The sequence below is a fragment of the Camellia sinensis genome, chromosome 8, assembly GCF_055761805.1.
Source record: "Camellia sinensis isolate YWXY chromosome 8, ASM5576180v1, whole genome shotgun sequence".
In the NCBI taxonomy this organism is placed as follows: domain Eukaryota; kingdom Viridiplantae; phylum Streptophyta; class Magnoliopsida; order Ericales; family Theaceae; genus Camellia; species Camellia sinensis.
The window spans coordinates 27,856,128-27,868,523 of NC_138968.1; the positions used below are offsets into that span (position 1 = coordinate 27,856,128).

Consider the following 12,396-nt stretch of genomic DNA (forward strand, 5'->3'; position numbering starts at 1 on the left):
GTAGTATGCATTTCATAATCTCTCTCTCTCTCTCTCTCTCTCTCTCTCTCATTTCGTGTAATTTTGTATTCATGATATTAGTGGACCTAGTGGTTGTTTGTTGGCCACTTTATTTGATAAATGCTCAAAATTAGTGGTTGCAAAATTGAGGAGTTTATATGTTGAAATTGATATCAGCATCTCATTTAGCTACACTGATTTTTTTTTAAAATTATGGGAAGAGCTTCTCTCAATATTGCCAAAAAAATTGGACTGCCCAGTTCATATATTGAGATTATGCTTCATCATCATTTTGTGTAATCAATGGTCCAGATCTTGGTGAAGGTTACATAAATTTTTTTTTTTTTTTTTTTTTAAAAAAAAAGGGTCATTCCGTCTCTGGGAAGCAAGTGGTGCCATGCTTCTGTGCCGTTGCCCCCTTCCCCCACCGGTAAATATGAAAAATTTGTTTGAATCTAAAAAAAAAAAAAATTGAGGCTTTGTTTGTTCAATTTTTTTTAAATTTTTTTCTTGGAAAATGAGATATGGAGATGGTTCATTCCTCCATCAGGCTATGGATTGGAAGTTAGTTGTTGGGGGTGTGGTTAATACTTGAGGGGATTAACCAGAACAATTCATGAGATGCATTAGAAGTCTCTGGTTGGCTGATCAAAACACTGTGCAGATCAGATCAGTGGTGACCCATGGCTTCAACCCATTAACTCTGACAATGGTTTAAGTTCAGATCTTAGGGACTGTGAGATGTCTTGACCTTGGGGGAATAGAAGGGACCCCAACAAGGAGTAAAGGAGAGGGGACGATGCTTGATTGTGGGGGAACCTGGGAGGGTGTTGTGAGCTGTGGAAGCATTTTTTGAATTTATTTCGATGATCTGAATCATTCATATTGTAGGGTTTGTCATATAGATTATATATGAAAAAAATCATTAGACATTTGTAACCTATAATAAGATCACATTTGAGAGGGTAATTTGTAAGCAAATTGAGCCGAGCTAGGAAGAGTTTTCTTTGGGAGTTAGACCGCGTAATGGGCCGAGATAAGGGCTGGTGTAGCTCGATCTTAGGCCAAGAAGACATCTTATATTTTGGGTTTGGGCTGGAACTATGGGCCGAGGTAATTATTTATGTAGCATGGTCCTTGATCATCTAAACATTGGGTTGGTCAGAGATGGGCTACCAGTGGCCTGACCTAGCTATCCTGGACTGAGGTATCAGTGGAGGGAGAACCGAGCTAAAAGATAGCTCTGCAGGGCGTCATCTCAGAGTCAAGACTGACAATGATGCTTAAAGTATCATCGAGCTATGTGAGCACGGTTGACCTCAATGTCAGCTAGGGATGGCAACGGGGCGGGGCCGGGGACCACCATCCCTGTCCTCGATCCCCGATGGCCAAAACTTCCCCGTTCCCGGCCCCGATCCCTGACGAGGAACCTGTCACAGTCCCCATCCCCGTCCCCAACGGGGATCGAGTTTCCCCGACCCCGAAAAGACCCCAATCCAACTCTGTTTCAACATTCAACACCATCAACAGATAAAAAAAAAAAAAAAGAATAACAGATCATAAAAAAAAAACAGATTTGTTTCAACATTCAACACCATCAACTCTGTTTCAACATTCAACATCATCAACATAGATCAACAAAAAAAACAACAGATCAAAAAAAAAAAAATTACAGATCATCAACAGATAAAAAAAAAAATTACAGATCATCAGATCAAAAAATCAATAACAGATAAAAAAAAGAATAACAGATCTTACAGATCTGAGCTGATAAGGGCGGCGGAGGAGGATATCGATGGAGGAGGGCGGCGGTGGAGATCGGCGAAGGAGATCGGCGGTGGAGATCAACGATGTGCTGCACTCCATCAGATCTGCCGTGGCGACGGAGGAAGAGGCGACAGTGGCCTGGAGGAGGAGGAGAATGAGGAGGAGTTGGTGGTGGCTTGGAGGAGGCTTCTACGTCTGTGTCTGTGTGAAGAGAAGAGAAGAGAGAAAGTGAGAGAAGAGAAGAGAGAGAGCGAGTGTAAGAGAGTGTGAGATAGAACTGCTGCTGAGCTATTCAACAGGGGTTGAAATGTATATAATATATAAATATAACAGAGAGTGTGAGATAGAGCGTGTCAGAGAGTGTGACATATATATAATATATATATAAATCGGGGGGCTGACCGGGGCGCGGGGCCGGGGATGAAATATGTATCACCGTCCCCAGCCCGAATGTCACCGGGGATTTATTTTTGAATACCATCCCTGGCCCGTCGAGGGTATTTTTCGAGGAAAAATCACTCCTATCGGGGACGGGGGGTCGGGTCCCCGTCGGGCAGGGTTCAAATTGCCATCCCTAACTGTCCCCGGTTTTGGGTGAGGGGCTGCATCGATGAGGGAGAGGGACTGATTGGCTGACAGAGACTGGCAGTAAGGAATGGAAAGGATTGGTTGCCAACTGTGCGACAGTGGGAAGAGAAGGGGACAATTTAGGAAAAAAAATGTTTTAGACTCTATTGGTATGAGTGTGCGCATAAATTGGCCAGAATACTTAAATATTAAAAAAAATGGTTAATGCACTATGTAGATTGTGGTGGTGTTATATGTACTAATTAATGTATTAACTAGTGCTATTATATTATTATTTATCACATTTATTATATAAATTACAAATAGGAAAATTTACCAATAAATCCCATTTCATAAACTATTAAACCAATTAGTCCCAACTTTATTCTTTTGTTCGGATAAGTCCTATCAGTGGGGAAGTTTGTTTCTTGTTGATCCTATTTTCCATATTTAGTGTAACTGTGTGGATGATTTTACCCATTATTGTTATGTTTCCATATACTGTTGGGGCCATCAATGTGATCCCTCACTTCACCATCACTTCACCATCTCCCACATTATAACTCTTCCCCCCTTCTGTCTGCAAGCCCACCCGCGCATCTCTCTCTCTAAAATTTCGTTCCCTCCAAACCCTTCCACACAACCAAAAAGAGTAAACACTTAGAAAATTGAATTATAGAGAGAGAAAATCGAGTTGGGTTTTTGATCGGAAACCCTGAGATCTTATCGCCGAGCATACTAGATTTTCCATCGCTGGTTCTGAGTCCTGTGACGCCATTGATTGAAGACCCATTTAACAAGTCTTGTTCGCCATCGATTGAGAGTTCTTCTTCGGAGGAAGAGAAAGCGATTGCAGAGAAGGGGTTTTACTTGCACCCATCGCCCAAAACTACGACGCCGAGAGGATCGGAGCCACCGCAGCTTTTGCCTCTGTTTGTGTGTGTGTGTGTGTGTGTGTGCGCGTGTATCAGTGTGTGTGTGTGTGTGTTATGCGCTGGGTGTGTCTTAGAGAGAGAAGACAGAGCTGGGTTTGGTGTGTGCTGTGTGTGTGTGCGCGTGCGCGTGTATCAGTGTGTGTGTTATGCGCTGGGTGTGTCTTAGAGAGAGAAGACAGAAGCCATCAGTGTGTGTGTCTGCGTGTTGAAGCCATTAGTGTGTGTGTGTGTGTGTGTGTGTGTGTGTGTGTATCAGTGTGTGCGTGTAGATGCATGTGTGTTGATGTCCCAGTCTGTGCCGTGTATACTGTGTGTGTTGTATGTGCTGTGTGTGTGTATCAGTGTGTGTATGTGTGGGTGTGTGTTGAAGCCATCAGTGTGTGTGTGTGCGCGCACACGTGTATCAGTGTGTGTGTGTTATGCGCTAGGTGTGTCTTAGAGAGAGAAGAGATAGCTGGGTTTGGTGTGTGTGTGTGTGCATGGTATCTTGTGTCTGCTAGAGAGATAAGATATGTGTGTGGCCGGGTATCCATGTGAGAGAGAGAGAGAATGCTGAGAGAGATGAGTGGTGTCTAAATAAGGGTAATTACGTCTCTCAGAATTTTCTAGGACTAAACGGTTTACTAGAATAAAAATGGGACCAATTGGTTCATAAGTTTACATTTTGGGATTTATTGGTAAATCTCCCTTACAAATATCTAAAACTATACAAATGATATCACATCATCAGTTAATATATTAATGTGTATATTAATTAGTACATATAATATTATCTTATAGGTTATGAAAAAAATGTTGGATGTGGTACATTTTTTTGACAAATGAGAGAAACTTTTCTCTAAAATTATTATTAGAGAGCGGCTTTTTTAGTCCGTAATAAACTCACCCCCTCCCCTAAATAATAATAATTATTATAATATTATTTTTCATTAATTTTAAAAATATTTTTCACAAATTTTTAAATTCTTTCTATTATATTTTTACTTATTTTTAAAATGATTTTTTTTTTTTTAATAACTAGATGTCTAAATTAATTTGTGTGCACCTCAACTAAATCCAAAGTCTTGAGATAAACGACTGAACAAATCTCCAATGGCCTTTCAAGTAACTCAAACACGGAGTACTTTTCAAAATGATTTTACTACCCATGCCTTGAAGACACCAAATAATACGCCTAAAATAATTGTTTAGTCTTGATAATGTTGATAGTTGAAAAATATACAATCATTAAATTATTTTATTTCTTAGTATTTACCAATGGATTGGGTTTTACAATTTGTAGGATATAAATCGATATAAAATGACTTTAGATTTATCAAAGCAATTCTTTTTCCCAAATAATTCAGAACAATGTTTGACCAAACATCCATATAACTTTAGATTTACCTCGGATATGCTATTTCAGTGGGGGAAAAAAATAAAACTCAAACACAATGATACCCTACTATCTTTCCAACTTGTCACAATGTTTTCGTCGTGTGTCTCTATCGTGTTTGATTAGAAAAAGAAGTGCATAAAAAAAGCACTTCCTCTAACATGTCTAACACGTCTGGAGTGTCTAGCTTGTGTACTTGTATATAATACATGTCGGATACCAATACATGACCACCAGATATTCATGCTTCGCAAGTCATAAAGAGAGTTGTCCAACGTAAGGAAAGAGAAAGCACCGTTGTATGAGCATGAAATCAGCCTACCAAAATGGTGCTTTTCCTTCTACAAATTCCTCTCTAAATCTGAGATCCAAACACTAAAACAGGGCAAAATGTCTACGACCATAATCCCATGGGTAGTACCTTTAAATTGTAAAACTTGCCCTCCGCTTATATGAGCCATACCACTTCATTGATTTTAAGGACATTGTTTCCTTTTCTTTTCTTTTCTGTTCTCTTCTTTCTTTCAGTTTCTCTGTTTTTTTGTTGGTAAGTTTCTAGGATCAGTTTCAACTATAAAGACAATTCTGCAACAAAGCTCATGATGAAAGAAAACAAAATGAAATTCTTGCTATCTTTCAGGAGTAAATAGAAGAGAGAAGTCAGGAAAGTTCCCTGCCCAGTTCAATTGCGATACTTTGTATCAACATACAGATAATGAGAAGAATACAAGAAAGGGAAAACATCAATATTTAACAAATTAATTTAAAAAAAAAAAAAATGGACTAAACAATTACCTAGTTGACCAGCAGCTGAAAATCCTTCATCCTATAGATTTAACATGGAGAAGAGATTCTGAAATGGAGATCTCAATTTCTACCATCCACATCAAACCCAGACCCAGTCCACCCTGGTCCTCTACCCTTGGGAATGGCTCCTATTCCCTTTCCTCTCCCCTGTATTGAGATTTTCTTCTTCCCTCTTCCTTCATCCTCAGAAGAAGGTTGTCGAATGTGGCCATTTGGGACCGGAGCGTTCCCACCATTTCCTTGATTAGCAACACTTTCAACAGCAGCTGGTGCTGATGAGGTAGGAAGTGGGGAAGCATCTTGAGCCGGGCTATTCTGTGCAGGTCCCGTTGGTTTCCCATCCTAAACACGATTATCAAGTTGCAAACTTCAGCACTTCTATATCTACAAGTAAGAATATGCAAGTATCCATGCCACTAACAAAAAAATATTAAATATTCTTGGAGTACCATGTAGCATTGTTTACATGTTATGGTCAATGAGAAACTGCAACACCCACTAAGTGAATTATTATCATTATTATTATTTTGATAAATACTATGTGAATTATGATTTCTCACGATGGTGCTCTGGGACTACCAAATAATTATCCATCACTGAAAAATGTTTACACAAGAATGACACATAGGTAATGTTGTCTTTTTGTGACAATTCCTGTGAGATGAAGCAAGTACTTCAGTTTGGTTGTATCATATAAGATTCCACCTAATGTTTAGGAACCCCCTGATGGAGTGTGACGGAGACTGAAAACAATAAACAGAAGTAGACTGAAATAACCATCAAATCATGGCAAAAACTTGAGAAATGATAATCAATTGTTACAATAGACTATTATAGATATTGTAACCATGAGCAAATATCATTTTTTCAAACCTTATCCAATTGAATTGCATACGTAAGCCTCCCTGACAGGAATTTTCTTACTCAAAGATGTGTGATTCATGCTCACGTTTTTACCATCTCAACCTTATTTGCTTTCCATCATATTCTCTTAGTGATGTCATTATACACTTCTGATCAGAAATTCAGAAATTCCGACCCCATAGGATACAATTCCATGTTCTAAAAAAGTATAATTTCTCAACAAAGGCATTGCTTTCTATAGATAAGCTTCTATAGTCATGTTGTTATAAAGAAAACAGTTACACCAATACAGTTTACCTCTAAATTGTTTGCCCAAATTGACCGTAGAAAGAATTTGATGGCTAATGCATTAACTTCTCTTGAGCTACAGTAGAGGCCGGAAACAGGGAGCTAGTCCTTTCCTTTCCTTTCCTTTCATGTCATTTCTCCCCTTAGGAGGCAAAATAAGTATTTCCCAGATGTGGGCGTGGGAATAAAAAGATGGTTGATAAGTTAAAGACAACAGAAGGAGTGAATAGCTGCCCACATTATATAGGAGAAATAACTAGGAAATGAACTTGTTCAGTGGGAAGGACTACTCACTAGTGCTAATACCATGGTATTTTTTGTACACATTAGCATGTCCATAAACACACAATCTAAGAAGTACGGACACGGATATGGATGCGGACATAGGATACAACGATTTCAAAAAAATAGGGATACGGACACGGCAATAAAATATATTAATATATTTTTATTTGCTATCTAGATTAATATTACATTTACAAACAATCAATATTAACAAAAACTAACTCTAATTCTATTTGTAATTAAAAAAAAAAAGCACTTTGAAATTAACACTTATAATTTATATCTTTTTTTTTATCGAAGATGCATTAAGTATTTAAATCTAAGAAAAAAATAATAAGCATTCAAGATTCATCAAGAGCACTAAATACAATGGGAGAAAAAATAACTTGGCATGTCTCTAGTGTGTTTCCGACGTGTCCCCTAAAAATAAATTAATTAAATAAGGAGACACAACATGTGGTGTGTCCTATATGTGTCACCGAAGTGTCCGATAAGAATACGGCACTTGTTTTGAAGTGTCGGTGCTGCATAGCACACAATCATGTTCTAACAAATGTCATTTGGTGGATCAAAAGGAAATATCATACGCTAAAAAGTCTGACCAGAACATATGACACCACACTTGAGGTGAGATGATGAAAACAAAGTAATCTTCTATGCAAAAGCATAGACGTGAATATGAAGTCAAAGTTGGAAGGACTTACGTAATGGACAGAATTGGATGATCTGCCTGGGTTCAAAGCTTCTAGTCGCCTTTTTAACTCCTCCAGTCTAGCAAATTGAGAGTTGCTACTTTCTTGAACCTATAAAAGACAATTAAATCAAATAATGACCAAAACAGTGAGACTTCAACCTCCACATTTCGTTAAGGCATGTGTACCAGATTGTTCAAGTCTTCACATAACTTCTGCTTAATTGCTTCCTCATCCTTTACAACCTTTGATGCTGCCTCCCACGCCTGAGATGAACATCAAGAATCAATGGGATAAAAGGAGGAAAATATTTCGTTCAAAAGGAAAACATTAGACAATCCATTAACTCCTTGTGCATTATGAAAGTTATGACGCTAAATATGGATTAAAAAACAAGTTGACAAGAAAAACGGAAATTCATGTAGGCCAAGAAGCTTAAAGACCTTTCTCTAACTTGAAGCATATGTACAGAAAGATCGGTCTGGTTATTTTCCTAGGTAATCAGTTTAATATGATTCTAGATATCAGAAAAAGCAAAGTCGGCTTAGTACAACTAAACAAATATAATAAAAAGGAACTAAAATTACTAAAAAAAACAAGTGCCTATTTTTTCTTGGGTTTGGCTTTTCTCAAGTTGTCATCTCAACTTGAGAGAGCATTTGGGCTTGGTAGACCTATTTTGGATCCGATTTTAGTGATCCACACCATTCACTTTTTAGGACTCGTCGAGTAGAATATTCATGCAAAAAATCAAGATGATTGGATATCAGTAGCTATATGTTTGAATCATATTTGCTTTTAAAAAATGAACGACAAATATAATTTCAAGAATAACCATTCATTTTTTGTAATACAAATGTGATTCAAACATATAGTGACCAATGTCCAATTATTTTGACTTTCGCATGAATATTCTGCTCAATGAGTCCTAAGTGAATGGTTTGGATCACCGAAGTCGGTCCCAAAATGAGCCTACTAAGCCCAAAAGCTCTCTCAACTTGAGATGACCAACTTGAGAGGTCTCCTTTTTTCTTTGATAAGTTGGTAAAAGATAAATGCTTTTGAAAGAGTAGATTTTCTTTCATACAGCCACCAATTATTTGCCAACAGTGTCAGTTTCACACCCAGATACACAGATATGTTGAGACACAACTAAAAAGATAATGTACACACATTGTATGATGATAAAAGGATAACTGTTTTATATTTGCCAAGGACCAAAGGATGTGAGACGAATCAATAGATTAAAAAGGACAAACCTTTCGTGCTTCTTCTTCCTTCAGCTTTCCAATACGAATTCTCTCAGTTGACATTTCAATTTTCTTTCTCATGTGTTCAAGTGCTTAAGGTATTTGCCACACGAGAGAACAACAACAATAATCACTTTACATATTAAAAGAAAAGAAATTTCACAAAATTCTAGTTAGAAAAACCAGTTATGGCAATGGCCTAACCTGCTCTTTTTGGTCCAGCCGTGAGTTTCATCTCTAATGTAAGATTTCCCAACTCCCGTTCAACATCACGAATTTTGGTATAATTTTCTTCAATGTATCTGGCAGGCAGTATTACAAAAAGATTGGCATATATTAAACATATAAACTTCAACTTCAAACAATCAAAAGGCATATAAAATAAGGAAACTCCAATCATTGGAATGGTGAACCTGTCTCTTTTCTGATTTCAACATAATTACAAGCTGGAATGAAAAATCATAATTAGCCATTTGTATTAATCTCGGGTCCTCAATGTAACATAGAAACATGGTGGGCTCTAAAGCACTGAAAAGAGACACAGAAAAAAAGAGATCTTCATATATTAGGTTCACAATATAAGCATTCATGACTCATGAGCCTTAATGCTTGTATGCAGCTCAAAAAAACTTCACCCTGGGGAATTGGTCTCCATCCTTCTTCCCAAGACAACAAGCCCAGAGGAGCTTTTGAAATGAAGCTTGGCAGAGCGAAGTAAAAAACTATCAACTCAAACAGGTCCAAGGAATGCCACTCAGCATAGAGACCTTGAAACTCCTTTTAAACATTAACAAAAAGGAATTTGACTACTGATTGGGGCTACTAGTTACAACTTACAAATTAACCTTCAATTGCAATGTTTATCGTCTAACAAGATTTTCACTCATGATAAAGAAGATCTCAACCTTAACTCATCTGTCAAACCTTTCTCTATATCCCTTCTCTTGTTACATACTACTACACCCACAATTTGTTTGGAGGATTGGGAGGGTGGGGAGGAAATGGGGATTAAAATTTCACTATGATACATGTACAATAAGTTAAGGTACGAGTTTGGTAGATCACCCATATGGCATATGGCCCAACAAGATAGAGGCCCACCACCACTTGTGGCTCAAGACGAAGACCCTTTATAAAAGCCAAGGTATGGACCATAAACCCTAAGCTCGTCATCTCTACTTTCTCTCTCTACATCTACACCTCTAACAAAGGCATCGGAGGGTCTTTGGCTGGCACCACACCGGTGCCCCAAAGACCCACTTCGACTTCTCTTGCAGGTTATTGGATTGGATCGAGACCATACAAATCTGTTTATCAACACACTACATGCCTTCTCCTGTTATATTTCATACACATTTCATCCAACTTTTTGAAACTCCTTTCCAAATCCCTTCCTAAATCTATGAACCAAACACAGCCTTATTCTCTTATCTAAACAATTCAAACTCTAGTATACATCACCTAGGCTAAAATAGTTGTTTCAGGCTCAGTACCATTTCTTCTCCCACACTTGCATTCTTAATTCATAAATGGATAAATAAATAAACGATGAATGCAGAATCAAAGATGAATGCAATGAACTCGGGCAATAAATGCGAGCTCAATTTCTTGAATAATGAATAAAGATACCCAAAAAAAAGAAAAATAAATAAATTAAGAGATCCAAAAAATACAATTGAGAAACGAGATTCAAACTTACCTCCTTAATTGAACCTGCTCTTCCTCAATTATCTGAAAACAACGAACAACAAAATCACAAACAATTCACCAATATTATACATACAATATATTGAGAGACAGACCTTTTCGGTGTAGGCGATGACAGAGGCTTCCCTGGGGAGGCCATCGGGTCCAATCTCCGGAAGCAAAGAAGAATTAGTGTTGGCGGCCATTTTTGATGAAATCGAATCGGAATCGAATGGCGCTTCTGATCTCACCGGTGATCGGACTATCTATACCAAAAACTCCATTTATTGTACCATATATGTATAGATATAGATACAACGATTTTATATATATGTCAGCGGCACGTTGTTTCGGGTCGTGTAGATGGAAAACGGGTATTCGGGTCGTACCCGATTTGGAAGTATTTTAAAAATTTGATAAAAAGTTAATTTTTAAATTTTTTTAATATATTTTATTTTTTTATAAATAAAAAATATGAAAAATGGTATGACTTAGAAGGAGTAAAAAATTAAAAAAAAACCCTTATTGTCCAAATTGCTATTCGGATGCCCTTTAATGAGGCTAAACCTAAACCACCGCACATGGTCTTGGCGCCCGATGAGGATTGAGTGCGATTGATTGTGTAATGGCTACGCTATAATAAAATGAGTCTCACTCAAAGGACAACTTGGGATTGAGGATTTTTTATTTATTTATTTATTAATAAATTATAATCAATTTCTCTATGATTTGAGAAAAATATAGTTAATTATATATTTTTTATATAATTGTATTGATTTTATTTTTTTTAAGGCTAAAACAATTAAAGTTAATGCAAATGGTAGATAAAGACTAAAATAAACAAAAATATATATACACGTTTTAGTAAAAAGTATATATCTAAGTGTCACTACATTTCTTTTTCGAAATCACTTTTTTAGACCATACCATGTGAATCCGTACCTCAATACTTTTCAATTGGTAGCCTCACCTCTCCACCTCCAACAATCCTTCTCCCTTATTGGCAACCTTCCCATAACCCTCTTTCAGGCCTCTTTCCCTCATTGGCGACTCCCCTTCTATGATGACCCACCTTCCTAGCTCCCTCTTCCCTTTCGGTTCCCCACTAGTGATTCCCTACCTCATTTCTTTCACCCAACAATCCTAATTGTATTTTTTTAAACTCCAAAAAAGATGAAGGCAATTTATTTATTTATTTTGCGTTTATATATATACCTAAAAGGCTATGATTTATCAGTTGGGACTGTATTGAAGCTCTTTTAGCGATCAAATCAATCTAGTTTGCTTGTGATTTAGAGTTGAATGACATTATTCTTGAAGGGGATTCTTAATGAGTTGTTCAAGCTTTACAGTCAATGACGGAGCAGTTGTCTTCTTTTGGGCATATGGTGGCTTGTGCACAGTCGGTGCTTGCCAACGAATGAAGCAATATAAATTCTCACAATCTCTTTGTTGCTTACATCTTTACTTAATTTCTCTAACTTTCTCTTAACTCCATAGCTCCATAAGAAAAATAGTAGAAAGCACTTTTTTTTTTTTGTTATTCTGAAATTGGTATCAGAGCTTGGTGAAGAGCTTTTGAAAGCAAGATCAAGCTATGTAAGTATTTCTGTCTATATATAAATTTTGATAAGTGTGTTTTGGTGTGCTTAATGATATATATATAAAAAAAAGTTTAGTCTTTAATTGTGTTCATAATTATTTGTTTCATTTTATAGTTGTTGTAAAACCTATATACTTAGTGTATGTCAAAACCCATACTCATTAAGATCTTTTGACTATTAGCCATAATTAGGCATTTTTAAGTCTTTAAGATCATAAAGAGGGGTTTTAGGCACCAGATAAATACACTAGGGAGGTCTTAGGTACCAACAACAATC

At 37.1% G+C, this 12,396-nt stretch overlaps 1 protein-coding gene across 1 annotated transcript; it reads right to left on the bottom strand.

Moving 5' to 3' along the window:
• Positions 1 to 5,267: 5,267 nt before the first annotated feature.
• Positions 5,268 to 11,085, bottom strand: LOC114277567 (junctophilin-like protein). The gene is made up of 7 exons (XM_028219468.2): positions 10,633 to 11,085; positions 10,530 to 10,561; positions 9,035 to 9,132; positions 8,840 to 8,922; positions 7,769 to 7,846; positions 7,593 to 7,691; positions 5,268 to 5,793 (listed from the first exon to the last, which is right to left on the bottom strand). The coding sequence occupies exons 1-7, from the start codon at positions 10,720 to 10,722 to the stop codon at positions 5,512 to 5,514; spliced, it is 762 nt and encodes a 253-aa protein (XP_028075269.1). The 5' UTR covers positions 10,723 to 11,085; the 3' UTR covers positions 5,268 to 5,511.
• Between the last annotated feature and the right edge of the window lie 1,311 nt (positions 11,086 to 12,396).

Bases quoted from the DNA above. Each gene is read 5' to 3' on its own strand.
- LOC114277567 (XM_028219468.2), bottom strand. From the start codon at position 10,722: ATGGCCGCCAACACTAATTCTTCTTTGCTTCCGGAGATTGGACCCGAT. The intron at 10,562-10,632 runs GTCTGTCTCTCA...CGTTGTTTTCAG, and splicing joins TCATCGCCTACACCGAAAAG to ATAATTGAGGAAGAGCAGGT. The intron at 7,692-7,768 runs GTACACATGCCT...TGTCTTTTATAG, and splicing joins GTGAAGACTTGAACAATCTG to GTTCAAGAAAGTAGCAACTC.